General features: G+C 39.4%; 1 protein-coding gene across 1 annotated transcript; it reads right to left on the bottom strand.

Annotated features, from left to right (window-relative positions):
- Nucleotides 1-780: 780 nt before the first annotated feature.
- On the bottom strand, nucleotides 781-7,636 carry LOC138887946 (uncharacterized). Its single transcript, XM_070169739.1, has 7 exons — nucleotides 7,285-7,636; nucleotides 5,695-5,816; nucleotides 4,375-4,561; nucleotides 4,159-4,291; nucleotides 3,649-3,962; nucleotides 2,885-3,369; nucleotides 781-801 (listed from the first exon to the last, which is right to left on the bottom strand). Exons 1-7 carry the CDS (start codon nucleotides 7,634-7,636, stop codon nucleotides 781-783), a joined length of 1,614 nt encoding a protein of 537 aa, XP_070025840.1.
- Between the last annotated feature and the right edge of the window lie 15,151 nt (nucleotides 7,637-22,787).

Here is a 22,787-nt window from a genome sequence, read left to right as displayed (position 1 = left end):
CAGATGTATGGCTGGAGCCTTTAATTGGCCCAATTGAAAAAGCAAAGTTGGAGAGCCATAGTTCCCTGACTCTAATGAATGATATCGTGCATGCAACTTTGAAGGTATTTTCCTTCTCTCCCTTCTTTACTTTGTAAAATTTTTTATCTTTGGGATTCTTATTTCCCTTCCTTTTTTAGGCCAATCTTATCGGTACAGAAATGATGAACAGAATCCCCCTCTTGAAGAAGGTAGCACGTGATTCAGAGAAGATAACACGTGATTCTCAGTTGGAGGCGATCAATTGGAAGGAACAATTTGAGAGTGCAAAAATTGATATGGAAGATTTACAAGAGAGCAAGAGTACCTTAGAGCAGCAGGTGCGAGCTTTAACTTCAGAGTTAGTGGTTGTAAAAGCTTCCTCAAGACAAGCAGAAAAAGAAACAGAACGTCTCGAATCCTCCTTCTCAGAGCAACTATCTAAGTCCAGTGAAGAGAACAGAGAGTTGAATGCTCTTTTGAGTCAAAAAGAAGTTTACGCTGGAGAGCTCGTGCAAAGCTTAACTCAAGCACAAGAAGACCTTCGAGTCTCTGCTGATAAGGTGCGTGCTTTAGAGAGCTCCCATGCCTCTCTTCAAGCTTCTTATAACTCCACCTTGGCTGAAAATGAAGAGCTAAAGAATGAGATTGCTGATTGGGAAAAGGATTATGAGATCCTTGAAGAAAAATCTATTGTTGAGGTAAGTTAGGCATTTTTGAATTCACGTCGTGATACCCTAATTGAAGCTGGCCAAGAAAACTTCAACCTGGAGTCGGAGTTAGCTAAGATCAATGAAACCATTGAAAAAGCTCAGCAAACTCAGGACTTCCCTTCTCCCGTGGTTGAAGCTCCCGTGAATGTTGAAGCTGATACGGGTATCCCAACTCTTTCAAGCCCAATCGAGCCTGTTGCTGCAAGCCAAGTTGAAACCGCATCTGTTGATACACCTGCCCGAATTGAGCCCCCTGCTATTGATGCTCCTGCTTCAGTTCCACAAACTTCTCAGTGACCAGTTTTAATCATTTGAATGATTTTATTTTTGTTTTTATTTTGGAAAATTGTAATCAAACCCTTAGCTTCATTTGAGGGTTGGTTTTGGAAACGCAAGTCCCCAAGTCTTTTATGGGGCAATTTCTATAAACAATTTCATAATTTTATGACTAAGTTCGTACTTAGTCTTCAGTTTTTAAGTATTAAGAAGTTTTTCATGTTATTATCTTAAACTTCTGTCTGCTTTATTATTGCCTTTATTTTTAAGGACTTATAGAATAATTTGCATTTTTGCTCTTTGAAAATGCTTCTGTTAATCTCATGACTAACTAATTTAAACATGAGTTTTATAAAAGAGGGCCCTTTTATATTTCGACACTTAATGAAGAAGACGTCTCAACTTCATAATGGTGTTATCATACGATAAAAGAAATAGGAACACACATGTTTCTTTGAAATAACTTTGACAAGTTTTGAATAATACTTTACATGTATTTGAATTACATCTATAACTTTCTCGTAACTGTTTTTCTTGTGACAGATTTTTACAAAAGAAGAATAATAGACACGGGGTTTTTCCTTATAACCCGTTTTAGCACATAGCCTTTACCCTAACTATAGTGAGGTTTTTCTTTGGCCTTAGCTCGTGGCTCCATCTCGTGACTTTGTGACTTTTACTCTGTACTTGACTCTTTTAGGCTTGATTTTTCCTCAATCTTCTTTGCCTTCTTTATACACATGTCTGTGTATATTATGTAGTCCCCCAAGTGTTTGAGTATTGAAGTATGAAGCCTCGAGCACTTGATAGTTTCTCTCATTTGGTCCTTTTCTTGAAAAGGAAAAACATACGGACTCGAAGGCGCGATTATAGATGAAGACTACTTAACCCGTTTGAATTTCTATCAGAATAATTGTAACCCTAGGCCAGGAATTTTAGGTTATTCGTGTGCCTTACAGGTCGTGACTCATCATTTAGTACGGGTTAGCTTTTTGCTTATCATCTAAAATTGTTAGTAAAATTTTAACAATTCAAAAATTAAATTTAAAATGGTGATACCTGACCGTGGGTATTCCTTAGAAATAGTATCTCTTCAAATGAACAACATTTCAATGCGAAGGTAGTATCTTGCCATCCATTGTCTCTAGTTCATATGCTCCCTTTCCTGCAATATCACGAACTCTATAGGGTCCTTCCCATGTTGGACTTAATTTACCCGCGTTAACTGCCTTTGTAGATTGAAAAACCTTTTTAAGAACGAAGTCCCCCACTTTGAAGAATCTGAGGCATGCTTTTCGGTTGTAATATCGTTCTATGACTTGCTTTTGTGTTGCCATTCTTATTAATGCAGCTTCTCTCCTCCCCTCGAGTAAATCTAGATTGACCCGCATCTCCTCGTCATTAGATTCTTGTGTCGCCTGTATGAACCGTATACTTGGTTCCCCTATCTCAACTGGAATTAAAGCCTCAGCTCTATAAACCAATGAAAATGGTGTTTCTCCTATACTTATTTTTGCAGTTGTGTTATATGCCCATAAAACTCCAGGTAACACTTCAGGACAGTTACCTTTTTATTCCTCTAATCGTTTCTTTAAATTATTGATAATAACCTTGTTCATTGATTCTGCTTGCCCATTACCCACCGGATGATAAGGTGTTGACGTAATCCTTTTAATTTGCCAACTTTGAAAGAATTTCGTGATTTGAGCTCCAATAAGTTGAGGGCCATTATCACACACGATCTCCTTTGGTACACCGAATCGGCATATGATATTCCGCCAAATAAAATCTTTGACTTCCTTTTCTCGCACCTGTTTAAATGCTCCTGCCTCCACCCATTTAGTAAAATAATCAGTGAGTATGAGCAGAAACTTTACCTGTCCTTTTGCTTGTGGTAATGGACCCACGATATCCATTCCCCATTTCATAAATGGCCATGGCGCAATGACCGAATGTAATAACTCTGCAGGTCTATGCATATTGTTATTGTACCTTTGACATTTATAACATTTGGCCACAAAACTTTCTGCTTCTTCTTCCATTTTAGGCCAGTAATAACCTGCCCTAATTAAGGTTCTTACCAATGACCTTCCTCCTGCGTGATTCCTGCAATGTCCCTCGTGTATTTCTTTTATCACATAATCCATTTGCGAAGGTCCGAGGCATCTTGCTAAGGGACCACCGAACATTTTACGATATAAATTCCCTTGCTTTAAGCAGTACCGAGCAGCCTTCTTTCGAAGCGCATGAGCTTTTTTCTTATTATCAAGGACGGTACCATACTGCAAAAAAGCAACAATCGCGTTCCTCCAATCCCAAGTTAAATTATTAAAATTTACCTCATTCTTATCAGGATCGAGAACTGAATGAAATAAATGTATAACTAAGGTGTTTGCATCGCTTGCTACATCAGCTGCAGATGCGAGATTAGCTAGGGCGTCCGTTTCAACATTTTCATCCCTTGGTATTTGTATAACTTTCCAAGTTTGAAATTGCTTTATCAATTCCCGTACCTTTTCTAAGTATTGTTGCATCCTTGCTTCCCTAGCTGTATAAGTCCCCAGCATTTGATTAACCACGAGTTGCGAATCACTCTTAATTATAATCTGATTTATGCCAAGCTCTTGTGCCAATTCTAGACCTGCAATCACAGCCTCATACTCCGTTTCAGTGTTAGTTATGGAGTGACATTTAATAGCTTGTCGAATGGTTTTACCCGTAGGTGGTACCAAGACAATCCCTAAACCTGCACCTTTTACATTAGATAAGCCATCAGTGAATAAATTCCAAGTTCCCGGGTTAGCTCCATTGAATACCTGTAAAAATAATTCTGCTTCTAATTGCATCTCCTGGCTAAAATCAGCCACGAAATCAGCTAACACTTGTGATTTTATCGCAGTTCTAGGTTGGTATTTGATTTCATATTCACTTAACTCTATTGCCCACTTAGCTAACCTACCTAATAACTCATGCTTATGTAATATATTACGTAAAGGGTAGGCAGTTACTACAGCGATAGGATGACACTGAAAGTAAGGTCTTAACTTTCTAGATGCCATGATTAATGCAAGTGCAAGTTTTTCTAACTGAGGATACCGCGTCTCCGCATCTAACAAAGATTTACTAACATAATAGATAGGGGATTGTTTACCTTGTTCTTCTCGGACCAAAACAGCGCTTACCGCAACTTCCAAAACGGCAAGGTAAATGAGTAGTTTTTCCCCAGCCTTTGGTTTTGCCAGCAAAGGTGGATTTGATAAGTACGTTTTCAAATTCCTGAGTGCCTGTTGACATTCCTCATTCCATTCAAAATGATCCTGCTTCTTAAGGGCTGAGAAGAATTTAAAACACTTCTCTGATGATTTACAAATGAATTTTCCCAAGGCTGCAATTCTCTCTGTTAATCTTTGAACTTTTTTCTTGTTTGAAAGTATATCAGGGATTTCTTCAATGGCCTTAATCTGTGCAGGATTCACTTCAATACCATGGTTAGAAACAAGAAAACCCAAAAACATACCTGATGCAATGCCAAATGCACATTTTTCGGGATTTAACTTCATATTAAAATTGCGCAAAATTGAAAATGTGTCAGATAAGTGTGATATGTGATCTTTTGAATACTGAGTTTTAACAAGCATATCATCTATATATACCTCCATAGTCTTTCCTAAATGCTCGTGAAACATTTTGGTAACTAACCTCTGTACGTTGCACCTGCATTCTTTAGACCAAAGGGCATTACTTTATAACAGTAAGTTTCCCTGTCTGTTATGAATGAAGTTTTTTCTTCATCTCCCGGATCCATTTTAATCTGATTATAACCTGAATATGCATCTAAAAAACTTAATAGTTCGTGACCTACAGTTTCATCAATCAATTGATCTATGTGTGGTAGTGGAAAAGAATCTTTAGGGCAGGCTTTATTAAGATCTGTGTAATCTACACAAACCCGCCACTTACCGTTCTTCTTTGGAACTACAACAGTGTTAGCTAACTAGTTAGGATACTTTACCTCACGAATGAAATCAATTTTTAGCAATTTTTGGACTTCTTCTTGAATCACTTGATTCTTGAAAGTTCCTTGCTTTCTTTTCTTTTGCTTGACAGGAGGGTATGATGGATCTTCATTTAGTTTATGAGTCATCACCTCCGGTGGTATTCCTGTCATGTCAGAGTGGGACCAAGCAAAGCAGTCCACGTTAGTTTTCAAAAATTCAATTAACTTACCTCTCATACCTTGGTTAAGATTGGCTCCAACATAGACTTTTTTATCAGGCCATTGAGTAAATAACACGACAGGCTCTAATTCATCTATTGTTGTTTTGATGTTTTCATTCTCTTCTGGTTCTTGAATGGTATCAGGCCTTGAATCTATATTTGTTTGCCCTTGTTCAGTTGAGCTTTGTGTTGTGGTATCCTCAACTGCCTTCTGTGATTGCTATTTACCTTCATTTCTCGTGCTTGTATCTGCAACAGAGTTGATAGCCCTAGCTGTATATTGATCTCCACGAATTTGACAGATTCCCCATGGCGATGGAAATTTAATAACTTGATCCAAGGTTGAAGGAACAACATCCATTTCGTGGATCCATGGTCTCCCAAGAATCATGTTGTAAGCCATCTTCATATCTACCACCTGGAACTTTGTATCTTTGACGACTCCTTCAGCGAATGTGGTGAGTGTTACCTCTCCTTTTGTGAGGACACTAGAATTATCAAATCCAGATAGAGTATGTGCCTTTGGTATCATTTTATCTTCAGCTTGCATCTCACGTAATACTCTTAGCAAAATAATGTTCACAGACCTACCTGGATCAATCAAAACTCATTTTACATTAGTATCATGTACAATTAAAAATATTACCAGTGCATCGTTATGAGGGGTTAATACGCTATCTGCATCTACGTCATTGAATGTAATGTTGTCTTCCTCTAAAACATGCCGCACCCGTTTCCCGTGGGTAATTGTTACTTTGGAAATTTTGTTAGCTGCAGTATATGATATACCATTGACGTCTTCACCCCCACTTATAACATTGATAGTTCTTTTGGGAGAAGGTGGTCTTGGAGGCTCCTGCCTGTTCTTCATATAAGCTTGCTTGTCTTTCTCACTAAACAACTCTATAAGATATCCTTGTTTTAATAAATGATCAACTTCACTTTGTAAAAATCTGCAATCTGCTGTTTTATGTTCGTGGTCATTATGAAACTCGCACCAATGGTCAGGGTTGCACTTGTTTGGATTCGATCTCATTTCCTTTGGCCATCGAACCTTATCTCTCATGCTTCTCAAAACAACTACAAGCTCGGAGGTGCTGACGTTAAAGTTGTAACCACCGAATTTCGCTTTTAAATTTCTATCATCATCTCGTGACTCATAGTCGTTTTGCTCGTTCCTGAATCTTGATGAAGAACCTGATTCTATGTTTCTTGATCTGTGATCGTAATTTTGATTATCCTGCTTTGACCGTGAGTCCTTTCCCGCAGGTCCCATGTAAGGCTCGTTCCTATTTTACCGGATCTTTTTTTGGTCTCTTTACATCTCAAACTTACCTTTTCTTCTTTTTGAAATCGTGGAACAGTATCTTCTTCAATCCTCAGCTTCGTGATATACCTGTTATAAACATCATTCTACGTTGTAGCTGGGAATTCTCGAAGGCTTTCCTTGAGTCTCCTCGTAGCTTCCGAGCTTTTTTCATTCAAATTACTTGTGAAAGCTATAGCTGCCCAGTTGTCAGGTACACATGGCAATGTCATTCTTTCACGTTGAAATCTGTCCACGAATTCTCTAAGCAGTTCTGAGTCCCCTTGCTTGATTTTGAAAATATCCTTCATTCTTTTCTCTACTTTTTGAGCTCCCGAATGTGCTTTGATGAAAGAATCTACAAGCTTAGCAAAAGAATTTATAGAATTTTCGAGTAAAAGAGAATACCATGTTAGCGCTCCTTTGGTGAGCGTTTCACCATATTTTTTGACTAATACTGATTCAATCTCCTGCTTAGTCAATTCGTTACCTTTTACGCCCGTTGAGAATGCAGTCACGTGATCTCGTGGGTCTGTTGTTCCATCATATTTTGGAATATCAGGCATTTTGAACTTTTTTGGAATAGGGAGTGGAGCAGCACTTGGCTTCCAGGGTTGTTGTGAATATCTATCCATATCTACCCCTTTGATTATGGGCGGCACCCCGGGTATCTTCTCTATGCGGTCACTTTGCTCCTTGAGCTGTTTCGCAAGGTTAGTACTAAATTTTGTAAATCAGAATTAATTACATTACCTGGTTCTCTCTCCTGTGATTCACTGGGAGTTCCACCGCTGCCTGAGTTAACAAGCCCGGAACGAGGATTTTCCAAAGTGTTATTATTTGGTGTTGCAACAGGTAACTGGTTAACAAGTGCCTCAACGGCTTTGCTGACCTGAGCAGCAATTAATTTCTGCAAAGCTTCATCAACAACTTTAGCATTTTCAAATTGAGCATGCTCGTTTATTTGAGACCCATCAGGAGTACCCTCACGAGATTGTCGTGGAGAGCCTCGTGGAGTAGGAACTTGAGTGTTAATATTCTGTGGATCTCCCTGATTTTGTTGGTTCTCTTGGTTTCCTTGAGTGTTGTCATTGTTGTTTGACATAATTGATGCAACAAGGAAAGTTAAGTGAAAAGAAAATAGATTATCAGTTTTTCGGTAACGGAACCAATTTGTTTAACCAAAAAATAAAATTTTAGTCAAAGCTAGAATTTAGAAGAACACGAGTTACTGATAATCAAAAGAATGTATAAAAGGAAGTAATTTAGGTAGCAAGAGAGTAATCAAGAGAAAAACAAGTAAACCAAAGTTTATTTCAATAGTGTTTCGTGTCCTTACAATTGATCAGATATCTCTTTTTTATAGATATCTTGGAGATATACATTTTGCCCAAATCATAATGAGGCTATTATGAGTAATTAAAGACATTGATGCTACGTTACATAATCATTACATTCAATACAAATTCTCTAACGTATTCCACATTTAATGCCTATTAAATGTCGTATCTGCACTCTTTTCTATTATCATATTCATTCTTTTTGATTCTCGGACATAAATGACTTAGATAGGTACGAGCGCTGAGTTATTTGAATAACTGTCCGTGTCTCTTCCTCTGTCATTTGCTCGTATCTGTTGCAACTCGTGCCTTTTGGCTAGTTATAATTCTTTGACTATTTGACCAGTCTACGTGTCTCGACAGGTCACCATTATATTTAAATACAATTTTTTCCAATACAAACGCCTGCAATTCTTAATTGCAACTATGACTTCAAACTTCCACATCAAGAAAGTTTGCTTTCGTATCCGACAAATCAAAAGCAATTCCTTTGCAGCAAGTTCACCGGTTAAATTCTTTTATGACTTCATTTTAAATCTTCGTCTATTCTGATTAGAACTTAACTTTATTCATCTCATTCAAAGCTGGTTGGTTTCATTCATCTCAATAAAGTAAGTTGCATTCAGTAAAGGTTGCAGTCAAAGTAAAGTTCTGGAAATAGAATCGCCCTACTTCCATCCTAACTGAAAGATGCATTGCTTCATGGCCTAGATGTTGTGTCTCATCTCATGAAATTGTTCATTCCCTGTAGGGAATAGAGATTGATTGTGGCCTATGTCTCCGAAGAATAGGGAAGCAGCCATGTTGCTGTCTATTCATTTTAATTTTCTTTGGCAACCAGATCTTATTGGTTTTATTAGTTACTACAATTTATTCATTTCAATTTGCATAATACATTGTCCATATAAAACTTGTTGTTATGTCAAAATCTTATATTCTCTCTCTGTTTGTAATTAATATGGACAAACAATAATTTTTGATGGCTCATTACATTAAAGCAGAGAAATACTCGAAATACCAGGTCAAATTTGTAAAAGTGCAATAATTTATCGACCTAAAATACAAAAGATAAATCTATCATTTGTAATTGAAACAAGGTCTGGCCTTCCCCTCATATTTTCCCTGGTTTCTTGGTAGTCCTCTGTGCATCCAGAACTTCTGTTTAATGATGAACCACAATTAACTATGAAGAGAATCCAGCAGTATTGGACGAAGTATCTGTCTTTCTTCACTCCTTACTCAATATTTAAGTTTAACTAGTAAAGAGCAAAAATGCAGTAGTCATGAGGCTTCATCCTATGGGTTGCATGGTAGTCCTTCAATTTATGCGACTTTGTTATAAATTGAACTCATGATTGTCACACCTCCTTTTTCACTACACCAACAAGGACATAAAGGAATTTTTTCAATTAAAGGACAATCGGAACGAGATTTAATTATTGATTATTCAGAGTCGCCACTTGGGATATTAATGGTGTCCCAAGTCACCGGTTGAATCCCAAACCGAGGAAATTTATGACTCTGTTAACAGTCCGCGAACCAGAAATCCGAGTAAGGAATTCTGTTAACCCGAGAGAAGGTGTTAGGCATTCCGGGCTCCGTGGTTGTAGCACGGTCGCTTAACTGTTGTATTTGATGTTATATGATTTCAATACATGCTAGCTTATGTGCCTTTTATTTAATTTTGAACCGCTTTTATTATAATTATTTTTAAAAGAATTGCAACGTCGTGAAAATGTGTCTCGAACCATGTCGCAACCAATGCACCCGTGGTTGTCGACACCTTTCGACTTTGTCGAGATTTGGATTTGGGCCGCATGAATGCGTACTCGAATTTAAGAAAGTAATTTAATTAAATCATGCCTAAAGATTCCAACGTATTATTATTTTGGGGAAGGCTGTGAAATTCACTATACAACCCTCCCAAATTTTAAGGTTTTTATCACAAATATTTATTGAGGGCCCCGCAATTTATGTATTTTGTTTGACGGGACTCATCTCATTTATTATTTAAAGGGCAAACCTAAAAGCAACTATGATTCTCTACTTTATTTGTCTCTAATAATAAAATAAAAGTCCTAATTGATTAGTATTATTTAAGCTACTATTTTTTTTAAGGTCCCAGGCTTCCACATGGTTCAGACCTTCAGCATCTTTAGGCTTCTGCGTTTGGTCGGCAACAAACGAGTGTGGCCTTCGAGTTTGTCCAAGTTTGGTCCTCTGATATTGTCCTTGGGCCCAAGCCTCCCATTATGGTATTTGTGGCCTCGAATCAATTAAACTAAAAGGGAAGAGGGCTCAGATACTTTTAGCAGCCCATTGTTGGCCCAAACTTTCAATTTCAACCAATGTGAGTCAAGATTCAAACAATATTCACAGTTAAACAAACTCAGAGAAAGCTGATGAACTAATTCTAGCAAAACGTGACACTAATGGAGCATGTATTACCGTTAACGAATCAACTAAGGTATTTAAGACTAAATGGTGATGATCATCAATTTAAACTACCAATAAACTACTTATTAGTCCTAATTCGATTTCCAAAACAATTGTTAATTTGGACATAACTGACCTCTAACAATTCATCAATTAATAAGGCTTAAGAACAAATTCGAGGTGATTGGAACATTTGGACACAATTGCATCTCAACTATTTTGGTTCCTGATTCGAATTAACACACAATAATATGAACACCAATCATAATCAGTTTCCAGTTATTAGTACAAATAAGGCTCGTGGCTTCCAAAATCACTTTTATGTTCTACCTAGATTCTGATTTCAAAATTATGCTACAAAATGAAACTAAACTAAGAAGGCTAATGAATAATTGCTATTCTAACAATCCAGTCAGTCCATTATACATTAACAGTCTAAACAGTCTACTACAAATAAGCTAAAACAATGAATTCATCCAAAAATCCTAGAACTAGTTGTAATGCAACTAACTAATAAAACAGTGAAAGCTTAAATGAAGATCAACAATAACTGCATTTCCACTTCATGAAGGAATTACATTAAGTCAGTCTCGAGTTTGTACCTGGAATTCGAATAAAAAGTGAAGGAGAAGAGGTCAAGCTAAGGCAAATAGACGAGCAGCAACAGCAATAACAATTTTCAGCAGTATAAAACAACGAGCAGCCCAGGAATGGATTCAGAAATCCAGAAATATTCAACAATCAGACAGAAACTAACAAATCCACCCAAAGACCACTTGAAATGCACTCAAATAAGCTCGAAATGCACCAGAATACTTCAGCAAATCCAAAACTCATCCAAAACCAGTTTAAACAGACCCAAAATTGCTCGAAATCAAACAAGAGAACATTTGAAGTTTCAAAATCCAAGTATTGAACTAGAAGAATGAAGATCAATAACTAAAAGTCAAAATTAACCTGAATTGTCTAATGGAACAGTACTTTTTTTGGATTTTTGAAGGTTTTCTATTGTTTTTGTTTTTTCCTTTGAAGAAAGCTAAGCTAAAGGGGTTTTGGATCTGAAATTTTGAATTTCAGATCTGTGAGGCTAGAGGAGTATTTTTGGGAGGAATATTTAGAGATCAAAACTTGGGAATGAAGGCATTGAACATGCCTTTTTATAGGCACAATGGGGTTCTATCAGATTTTAGACTTTACAAATTAGCCCTTCCTTATTTTCAGTTTGGTCCCTCTATTTTTCACTTGCTAAGCAAGCAAATACCTCTATAGTGCTACCATCTACACTAAAGTACCCTTCTAGAAGGCCCTAGGGTGCTCTTTTAGCTAGGCAATTCCTTTACTACCCTTACCCCTGTTTTGAAATTACTATTCCTAAAGAAACTACCCTTTTCCATCCCTAAAATGCCCTTCCAATAGTCGGAAAATTGCAGACTGGAATCGATTGATCCCAATCCCTTACCCTGGCTAGAATTTAATTAAAGTTAGTCAAAACAAAAGATTTTGTTCAGCTATAACCAACCAGGTTCACCTCTAATGCAAAATATTCAAGCTGAATCATACTACCAATTAATCCTAATGCACACTCTACCAAGCCAATAATCACACGAAAGTAATCATCAACAATGAGAATAGACTAAGCTAACAACTAATCACGGAATCATCAATCCATAAGCAAGAAACGGACAAAAGAGAAGAACAGAACAAAGGCCTGGAAAAATCAGAACAAGAATCCATACATGCATTGAATTAACATTAATACCACTTCATTCAACTAATAAATCCTATTATTCATGAATGACACTAAAGTACTATCAATAAACTACTAATCCAACTGACTAATTAAACTAACGATGATTCAGAGCCTAGGTCCTACTGTTAATTGAAACGGCTAAACTGATAAAGCATAGAAACACGAACTAATTTAACTAATAAAATTAGACTAAAACAAGTAAAAATCAGAATTAACCATGGACAATTTCCACAATCGATCAAATCAAATAGAGAAGAAGAAGAGACTGTTAGGCTACACTGATGGAAATCGATCTTAGAAAGTTGGAGAGAAACTCACCGACGGAGAGAAAACTCCGGTCAACCACTGCCGTTCGAATCTTTCCAGATTCTTGACACGCAACATCCCTAACCATGTGTTTTTACAAGAGAACACATGGTTAAGGATATTACGGTCCAAAATCACAAAGATTTGGGGTTAAGGTTTTGGTCGGAAACTCTTAGATTTGAAATTCGAGCCGCTTCACTGAGATTCGAAGGAAGATGGTCATGGATTTGGGTTGAGGGAAGTCTGGGGATGGTGTGGTGTGATTTTGAGCCAGATTGGATGAGTTAGGGTTTTTGACCGGATTTTCGATCTAAGATTCGAGGAGATGGGTTGTGATTCGAAAGAAATTGAGCTTGGATATAGGAAGGGGAGGAGGAGAGGTGTATATGGTGAAATTTTGGGTGTATTTGGAGCTCGAACGCCGCCGTAGGGCGATTTCCGGTGGCGACTTAGGACGGAGTCGGTGACCTCGTCTCTGAGGTGAGAGCGTGTGAGAGAGACGATTGAGGGGGTGGGGAGGATCGTTCGGACATATTAATACCAAACATCATAGGATGATCTCAACCGTCTGATCAAAAACCAACGGTTGAGATCACTCCCCAAAACGACGTCGTTTGGGTTCTGACGAGGGCGGACCGGGTTAAAGGGAAGAGACTTGGGCCGGCTGAGTGGGTTTGGGCTGGGAATTTGGTCACAACTGAGCCCAATTGGCTTTTAATAGAGACAACCCTCTTCTTTATCCTTTCTTTTAAATCAATTGTTCCCTCTTGCTTTATTTTTTCCTTTTCCTTACTTTGTAATTTTTATATTTTTTTTGTTTTAAAATGACAAATAAAATTTATGGACTAGATTAATACTAAAATTATTACTTGATTTTCCAAAATGAACTAAATTCTATTTTGTAAAACGAAAATTAAAATAATTTCTACAAATTAAAAAGTGCGCATTTTTTTTTGACATTTTCTTTATATGAAACAACTTTAAATTACCAATTAATCACTAAAATATGAAATTAAATCCTCAATGCAAATGCGTATTTTTGTATTTTCATATGAATAAAAATGCACAAATAAAATGCTAACAATTAACCCAAAATGACACCAAAATTCACAAAAATTGTAAAAATAAAGAAAAAATTATTTTGTTTGAATTTTTGGGAATTATTCATATATAGGGCAAAAATCACGTGCTCACAGCTTCCCCTCTTTGCTCGGAAACACGAAGAGTTTTCGTGCAAAGACAAGTGAGCAAATACGAGCGATTTTGCCCGTTTGAAAATTCCGTGTGAAGCATTTTTGGAAAGTTTGACCGCACCCTGCTTCAGTGGTTGCCTATATATCCTGGGCTAAACAGGAATCAGGTCAGTGTAGTTCGGGAATGTCTGGTAGCTGGGACTACCAGGAGCTGTGATTTTACTGCGACTGCTGCTGCTACTGCTTGCTGACCTCCCTTATTACACCGTGTAAAAAATAAAAGAAGTTAGACTAAGCTATAAACTATGAATTACAAGATCCTGTCTAAAATCTTCAAACTTGTTTTTGTACTTCCTTATCGTCTTGCGTTCCTTTGATGAAATCCATCGTTGCTACTCCAGATTGCTAACTAAGATGTCGTTCTTTCCCTTCAACTTGCGGGACTTGAATAAACTTGAACTTGAATGTATTCCTCTGTTATCTGGGCGGGCTCCCAACTTCTGAAACTTGAACTGTATGTATTCCTCTGTTATCCAGGCGGGCTCCTGACTTCAACTACTTAAAAATTTTAATACCTCCACTCTCCAGGCGGGCTCCTGATTTCGAATTTAGACAAGAGATTGATTGAAAACTAAAATTCGAATTGTATCACCTCTGTTCTTCAGGCGGGCTCCTGATTGCTTAAAATTTGAATTGTATGTCTCTGTTCTCCAGGCGGACTCCTGACTTCTGAACTTTGAAATTGAATGTCTTTGTTCTCCAGGCGGACTCCTGATTTCAAATTAGACAAGAAATTGATTGATAACTAAAATTTGAATTGTATCACCTCTGTTCTTCAGGCGGGCTCCTGATTGCTTGAAATTTGAATTGTATGTCTCTGTTCTCCAAGCGGACTCCTGATTTCTGAATTTGAAATTGAATGTCTCTATTCTCCAGGCGGACTCCTGACTTCTGAGCTTGAAATGTATTCCTCTATTATCCAGACGGGTTCCTGATTTCACAAAAATAAACGAACCAAGAAAACTTTCTGCCCCAGTTTGGGGAAACTGGGGCTTGTTACCACCTACTAACAAGGGGCTAAAACTAAAACTTGCATGCTTTTAAAAGTTACATACTGAGATGTATTCCTCTGTTATAGGGGCGGGTTCCCCACCTCAACACTGTGCAATTTGCTCTAAAATGCAGACCTGAAACAACTTACATCTCTCTATGCTACTCTTCATTTTCTTGTATTTTAACCATGCCACACTTGCGATTAAACTGGGTTAATACCTGCTCTTCCCTCACAGAGAATTCCTCCTCGACAACTAACTTTCTGCCTCTGTTTCAATCAAAGAAAATTCCGTTAGTTTAAAATGGTGGTTAGTTGATGGCATTCTTGCTGAAAAATCCTTCCCCTGCATTGCTTTGTGTTGACTGACTTCCACGCACTGACCCTGAACCGCTTGACTTTCTGACCAACTTTTAAATTCTCCAACCTCTGGCGACCTAAATGTTTTACACCCATGCTGTTATTTCACTTTTCTGACCCTTTTGTTTGAACCTTTGCATTTCTCACGACATTTCCCAATCATTCCACCGATGAAACTTCCGTTAATTCCCTGTATTCCACTTGACATCATGTTGTTTTTGACATGCTCTGACCACGTTTGTGCTTCACAATTTCGGAAGCTGGTAGTGAGCCTTGAAGTCCTTTCCCACTTGCTTTTGAACATAACTGACATTAGAACATTTAGACAAACAAAACCCCCAAAAGAGAATGAAATGCAATGGTTTTACGGGTTAAGGATAAGAAGAATCCAAAACCTGATGACTACTAAAAATGAAGTAAAGAAAAGAAACTTATCTGACCGGAACAGCTGGCACCAATGGTCATGACATGCATTTCGGACTAATCGGCCCAACCGATCCAACTAAACAACTCTCAGTTGCCATAACTCATTGCCCAGAACTTCCATCAATTGTTTGAATTACCCAGACCTTAACCTTGTTTTCCTGCGGTACCACGAAACGGTTTCCATCAATAGACCTTTCTCAGTTTTCCATTTCTCAACTCACTTTCGCCTTGAGGTGCCCGTGAAGGTTTTCACCACTAAGACTCTCTCATTTTATTCTCTCTCAGCTCCCATCGCCTTACGGTGCCCGTGAGGGTTTTCACCCATAAGACTCTCTCATTTTTATCTTTTGTTCTTCTTGCTTGAACCAGAGTGTTGCCATTGCCACGAATTACCGCTACCTGCTCGAACTTGGCATTTTTCAAAAATTGATCAGAAGGTCTTTCTTTGGACCGTAATATAGGCTTTTGGATTGGGTTAGAAAAAAAGGTATAAAAGGCTCAAAAACAATTCAAATGGGTTCAAATTACAACTTTCGGAATCCAACTTTTCACAACAATCACAACTTCTGCCCCAGTTTCTTGCTTGGAGATTTTTGGATTTTTATTTTGGTATGACTGAACCTCAGAGTAAGGCTGCCTACATACCCTTTCGGGATCAAGTCAAACGTAGTTCACTGTATCATAATTACCTTTGTTGTTGTGTGTTTTTTCTTTCCTTTTCTTTCTTTTCTTCTTCTTTTCCTTTCTTTTCTCCTCTTTTTCTCCTTTTCTTTTCTTCTTTTTCTTTTCTTCTCTTTCTCTTTTCCTTCACTTTTCATTTTCTCTTTTTTCTTCTTTTTTCCTTCTTCTTTCTTTTTTTTTCTTTTCTTTCCTTTTCTTTTCTTTTTCCTTTGCTTTTCTTTTCTTTCTTTTATGTTCGGCACCTGTGTTCCTTGATAGTGTCATTGATTCTGAAAGAGGGGTATGAAATATAAGTAAGGCTCAAAGGGGATGACAAGGGATAAAAGTATTTGGATAGCAGGACAAAACGCCTTCGTCATTTCAATCTTTAAGATATGCCAAATACAAACAGATACATTCAAAAATAAAGAAATCATACATAATATCTCTTGACCGCATCGGAATTGATGGCCATTTCTATACATTTCCCTTCTACATCTGTCAAATACAATGCACCGTTAGACAACACTCTGGTTACTACAAATGGTCCCTGCCAATTTGGGGCAAATTTTCCTTTTGCTTCAGCCCAATGAGGCAAAATCCGCCTCAGTACTAACTGTCCGACTTCGAATTTCCTTGGACGCACTTTGTTGTTGTATGCTCTTGCCATTCTTCGTTGGTACAGCTGACCATAACACACTGATGCCAATCTCTTCTCGTCAATCAAGCTCAACTACTCAAGGCGGATTTTCACCCATTCATCATCATCGATCTCAGCCTCCACAACGATTCGCAGAGACGGGATTTCCACCTCTGCAGGTATTACTGCCTCAGTGCCATACACCAATGAATAAGGAGTCTCCCCCACCGAGGTACAAACGGTGGTGCGGTACCCTAATAATGCAAAAGGTAATTTCTCATGCCACTATCTAGACCCTTTAACCATCTTCCGGAGTATTTTCTTTATATTCTTATTAGCTGCTTCAACCGCACCATTTGCCTTGGGACGGTATGGAGTAGAATGCCTATGGGTAATCTTAAACTGCTCACATGTCTCCTTCATCAAATGACTATTAAGATTAGCCCCATTATCCGTGATGATTACCTTCGGAATCCCAAACTGACAGATGATATTTGAGTGCACGAAGTCGACCACAGCTTTCTTAGTCACAGACTTGAACGTCTTAGCTTCCACCCATTTGGTAAAATAGTCTATAGCTACCAGAATAAACCTGTGTCCATTTGATGCTGCTGGATCAATTGGCCCAATAACATCCATGCCCCATGCAACAAAAGGCCATGGTGCGGACATCGTATGTAGTTCTGATGGTGGAGAATGAATCAAATCTCCATGCACTTGGCACTGATGACATTTACGCACAAAACTGATACAATCCTGCTCCATAGTGAGCCAATAATAACCTGCTCGGAGAATCTTTTTGCCAGAACGTACCCACTCATATGCGGTCCACAAACTCCGGAATGTACCTCAGTCATGATAGATGTGGCCTGTCTTGCGTCCATGCATCTCAACAAACCGAGGTCTGGAGTTCTTTTGTACAACACTCCTCCACTAAAGAAAAACCCGCTTGCCAATCGCCGAATCATTCTTTTCTGATCACCGGTGGCCTGTACCGGATATACTCCCGTCCTGATGTACTCTTTGATATCATGGAACCACGGCTCGCCGTCGAGTTCCTCTTCTATCATATTACAGTAAGCATGCTGATCACGGACCTGAATCTGCAACGGGTCAACAAAAGCCTTATCTAGATGATACAACATCGACGCCAAAGTAGCCAAAGCATCGGCAACCTCATTATGAATCCTTGGAATGTGCCTGAACTCTATAGCCTGAAACCGCTGACAAAGCTCATGCAGACATTGCCGGTATGGTATAAGTTTTAAATCCCGTGTTTCCCATTCTCCTTGAATTTGGTGTACTAGTAGGCCTGAGTCACCCATGACCAAGACTTCCCGTATACCCATATCTACAGCTAATCTCAATCCCAATATACACGCCTCATATTCTGACATGTTGTTCGTACAGTAAAAACGAAGCCGAGTTGTAACAAGGTAATGCTGACCTGTTTCAGAAATAAGTACGGCTCCTATTCCCACGCCTTTCATATTTGCAGCCCCATCAAAGAAAAGTTTCCATCCCGGCTTCTCAGCTTGTTCCAATTCATCAATGTGCATCACTTCTTCATCAGGGAAATAAGTTTTCAAAGGTTCATAATCTTCGTCGACAAGGTTCTCAGCCAAATGATCGGCTAGTGCCTGTGCTTTCATTGCAGTCAGTGTCACATAGATAATGTCAAACTCTGTAAGCAGGATCTGCCACTTTGCAAGCCTCCCTGTAGGCATAGGCTTCTGAAAAATATACTTCAATGGGTCCAAGCGAGATATGAGGTAAGTGTTGTAGGATGACAAATAATGTTTCAACTTCTGCGCCACCCAAGTTAGGGCGCAACATGTTCTCTCCAGATGAGTATACTTAACCTCGTAATATGTGAACTTCTTGCTGAGATAGTAGATAGCCTGCTCCTTTCTACCCGTAACATCATGCTGCCCCAGTACACATCCGAATGAATTATCCAAAATCATCAGATATAGAATCAAAGGCATCCCTGGTTCTGGCAGGACCAACACGGGTGGGTTCGACAAATACCCCTTTATCTTATCAAAAGCCTCCTGACATTCATCAGTCCATTTGACCGCAGCGTCTTTCTTCAACAATTTGAAAATCGGCTCACAAGTTGTCGTGAGCTGAGCAATGAACCTACTGATATAGTTCAATCTTCCTAACAAACTCATCACCTCAGTTTTATTTCTTGGAGGTGGCAATTCCTGAATAACTTTGATCTTCGACGGGTCTAATTCAATACCCCAACAACTTCCCAGATGGCACCCCGAAAGCACACTTTGCAGGATTGAGCTTAAGATTGTACCTGCGAAGCCTTTGAAAGAACTTTCTCAAATCTCTGACATGGTCGGACTGCTGTCTAGACTTCACGATCACATCATCCACGTACACCTCGATTTCCTTATGTATCATATCATGGAATATTGTTGTCATAGCCCTCATATAAGTTTCCCCAGCATTTTTCAAACCAAACGGCATGACCCGATAACAATACGTTCCCCACGGTGTGATGAATGCCGTCTTTTCTGCATCTTCCTCATCCATTAGAATTTGATGATAACCCGCGTAACAATCCACAAAAGAACCAATATCATGTTTGGCACAATTGTCAATTAGTATATGGATGTTGGGCAGTGGGAAATTGTCTTTTGGACTCGCCTTGTTAAGATCTCGATAATCGACACACACCCTAGTCTTGCCATCTTTCTTCGGCACAGGCACAACATTAGCTAACCAAGTGGGATACCGTGTAACCCGAATGACCTTTGCATCAAATTGCTTGGTAATTTCTTGTTTGATCTTTACACTTATGTCCGTTTTGAACTTTCTCAACTTCTGCTTGACAGGAGGGAATACCGGATCAGTGGGCAATTTGTGAACCACCAAATCAGTGCTTAGACCTGGCATATCATCATACGACCATGCAAAAACATCTTTGTACTCATGCAATACTTTAGTTATCTCCTCCTTGAGTTGTGGCTCCAGATGAACACTTACTTTAGTTTCCCGCACATTGTCTTGGTCCCCTAGATTAACTGCTTTTGTGTCATTTAGGTTAGGTTTGGGTTTTTCTTCAAAGTGACTTAATTCTTTACTAATTTCCTCATAAGCCTCATCGTCGTTACAATCCACCCCATCATCACACGCGATTTCTTGTATTATTGTTTCTGAGCTAGATTGGCTTTTAAAACTGGGCCGAAGATTCCTCATGCATGTCATATCATTGATATCAACATAAAAAGAACTGTACAAAAAGAAAAGAAAAAAAATGGAAACAAAATTAGGAATGAAGAAAGAAGAAAATTGCATTTCATTGAATGTAAAGATAACAGGGTTTTAACTCATCCAAACGGACGGAACATAGCAACTGAATTACAAACCCTGGAAAAATCCAGGTGACAAAAGGAAAACAAAACCCACTACCACGACTCCCTCCGAATTGGAAGAGGAATAGCTTCCCAATTGTTGATGTTAGCATATGGTCCGATGTACTGTATATCTGCTCTGCTTGACCCTTCTCCGGCCTCAACCATGTTCACTTCAGCAAATACCCTCTCGAACACCTTATCCAAGTTCCCCTCTGCACCAATCAGTGGACCCGACACCTTTTCCAATGACTGTTTCTTGCCACCCGGCCTGACAAAGGACCTGGACAAGCGTGGAATCGGTTTGGGAAGAACCCAAGCTTTCTTTTTCAATTTACGAGCCCTTCTAACATCTGCCGCTGTTGGTTTGAACCCTAGTCCAAAGGTGTCTAGATTTTTGGGCAGAGAAATAGGTTGAACAATGCCCTGAAGCTCAACCCCCAGACCTTTTCCTGGCACAAACCCATTACTCAGCATTTCTGATACTACCATGACGGTCGCAGCTGCCACCCTAGGACATGGAATGCTTTTACCCTCGGGCACTCTATTCACCGGGACCGTGTCGAAGACCTGATAAACCCATGGTCCCTTATCATCTTCAGTTTCTATATAGGGCACAATGGCATCATTCATGGTGCATGTGGGATCTTCCCCATATAACACGATTTCTTGTCTGTCCCACTCGAAGTTGACCATTTGGTGCAATGTAGAAGGCACTGCTTTGGCCGCGTAGATCCATGGTCGACCCAACAAAAGATTGTAGGACACTGCAGCATCCAACACCTGAAATTCCATAGTGAACTCGACTGGGCCAATAGTCAATTCGAGTATAATATCCCCCACTGTGTTTGTTCCCCCTCCGTCGAACCCTCGAACACAAATACTATTTTTGCGGATTCTATCATCATCAATCTTTAACTTGTTCAATGTGGACAACGTACAAATATTAGCACTTGACCCGTTATCGATCAACGCCCGAGTAACCATTGAATCTTCACACTTGACCGTCAAGTAGAGAGCTTTATTGTGTTCTGTGCCTTCCACAGGCAATTCATCATCAGAAAATGTTACCCTGTTTACCTCAAAGATTTTGTTGGCAATTGTCTCCAGATGGTTCACTGAAATTTTGTCGTGCACATGAGTTTCATTCAATATCTTCATCAAAGCTCAGCAATGCTCGTCAGAATGGATCAATAATGAAACAACGAGATCCGGGCCGGTGTTTTTCTCAATTGTTCACCAATGGAATAATCTTGCACTTTCATCTTTTTCAGAAATTCCTCTACCTCTTCTTCCGTCACAGACTTCTTGATTAGCACTGGATTGTCTTTAGCGCCCCTAGCTTTTCTCAACTCTTCGGGAGCAAAACAATGTCCCGACCAGGTTAATCCTTGTGCTTCACAACTCTCTTCCTCAATTTCCTTTCCTTTGTATGTCACCACTACCTTGTCATATTTCCACGGGACGGCTTTGCTATCAGCCACGGGTAATTGGACTACCGGCTTTATGACAACTGGTTCTATGTAGGGCCCTTTCACAACAACCACGGGCGCAGATGATGCCCCTGTTACCACTAACTTGGTTGGCTCTGGCTTTTTTGCATTGACAAATGGCCCTTTCCCCATTACTACCACCGGCTCGTCTTTTATATCTTCCGGCTGAATTGCTGGCTTTAACTCAACTGCCTTTCCCTTGGCTTCAATAGAACGGATCATCATGACCGTATACGAGGGATTTTTAGGCTCTGCTCCCTTATGTATCAGTTCAATCATGTTAGTCTCATGATGTGCTGGCAACGGGTTTTGGTTAATGTTTGGCGCCTCCGGAGCCTGTACCTCAATACGGCGATTATCAATAAGTTCCTGCACCGCGTTCTTCAATTTCCAACACTTCTCAGTATCATGCCCCGACATCTCTAAGCAGTACTCACAACTAACGGAATGGTCCAGGTTTCTGGGAGGGGGATTTGGTACTTTGGGCTCAATTGGGGTCAACATTCCCAACTGTTTCAATCTGTGGAAAAGAGAGGTGTAAGATTCTCCCAACAGAGTAAATGTTTTTTTGTTTCGGGACCTTCTCATTTCTAAAAGCTTGGTTTGGGTGAAAGCCAGTTCCTGGTCTACTAGCCCTGGGAGGTGGATAGGTGTTTTGTGGAGGTGGATATGTGTTTTGGAGAACCGTGCACGCCATTGCGGGTGCACCGGAGGCTGAGTGTATGTCTGGGCGTGGTGGATAGAAAAGTGTGGTTCTGGTGGTGGGTAGTAATGTTGTGGTGGGCCATACGGGGTATATAGATAATTTAGATGGTGGGGTCTGGGTTGGTTGTAGTAGGGCGGAGGGTTATTGGGCCTGGACCAAGTACTAGTTTCAACCGTAGCAACTTCTTCCTTCTTCTTCTTTCCGAGCACACCACCAGTACCGCTTTGGATGGCCTGGGTGGTTGCTTTCAATGCCGAGTAGCTCAAGATTTTGTTAGACTTCAATCCCTCTTCAATCATGGCTCCCATCTTTACCACTTCATTAAACGACTTTCCGACAGATGTCACTAGATGACCAAAATAGGTAGGCTCCAATGTTTGCAAGAAGTAATCTACCATCTCACTCTCCCTCATCGGAGGATCAACCCTTGTTGCTTGTTCCCTCCAGCGGAAACCAAACTCTCTAAAACTTTCCCCGGGCTTCTTTTCCAGTTTCAACAATGACAGACGATCGGGGACTATCTC

This window comes from Nicotiana sylvestris, chromosome 3 (genome assembly GCF_000393655.2).
Source record: "Nicotiana sylvestris chromosome 3, ASM39365v2, whole genome shotgun sequence".
Classification (NCBI taxonomy): domain Eukaryota; kingdom Viridiplantae; phylum Streptophyta; class Magnoliopsida; order Solanales; family Solanaceae; genus Nicotiana; species Nicotiana sylvestris.
The sequence above is the reverse complement of the archived record's forward strand: the minus strand, read 5'-3'. Positions and strand labels throughout refer to the sequence as shown.

Bases quoted from the DNA above. Each gene is read 5' to 3' on its own strand.
- LOC138887946 (XM_070169739.1), bottom strand. From the start codon at position 7,636: ATGTCAAACAACAATGACAACACTCAAGGAAACCAAGAGAACCAACAA. The intron at 5,817-7,284 runs GTAATGTAATTA...TGATTGATCCAG, and splicing joins ATCACAGGAGAGAGAACCAG to GTAGGTCTGTGAACATTATT. The intron at 802-2,884 runs GTAAAGTTTCTG...CATTGATCTTAG, and splicing joins TACCACAAGCAAAAGGACAG to CTAACTCCGACTCCAGGTTG.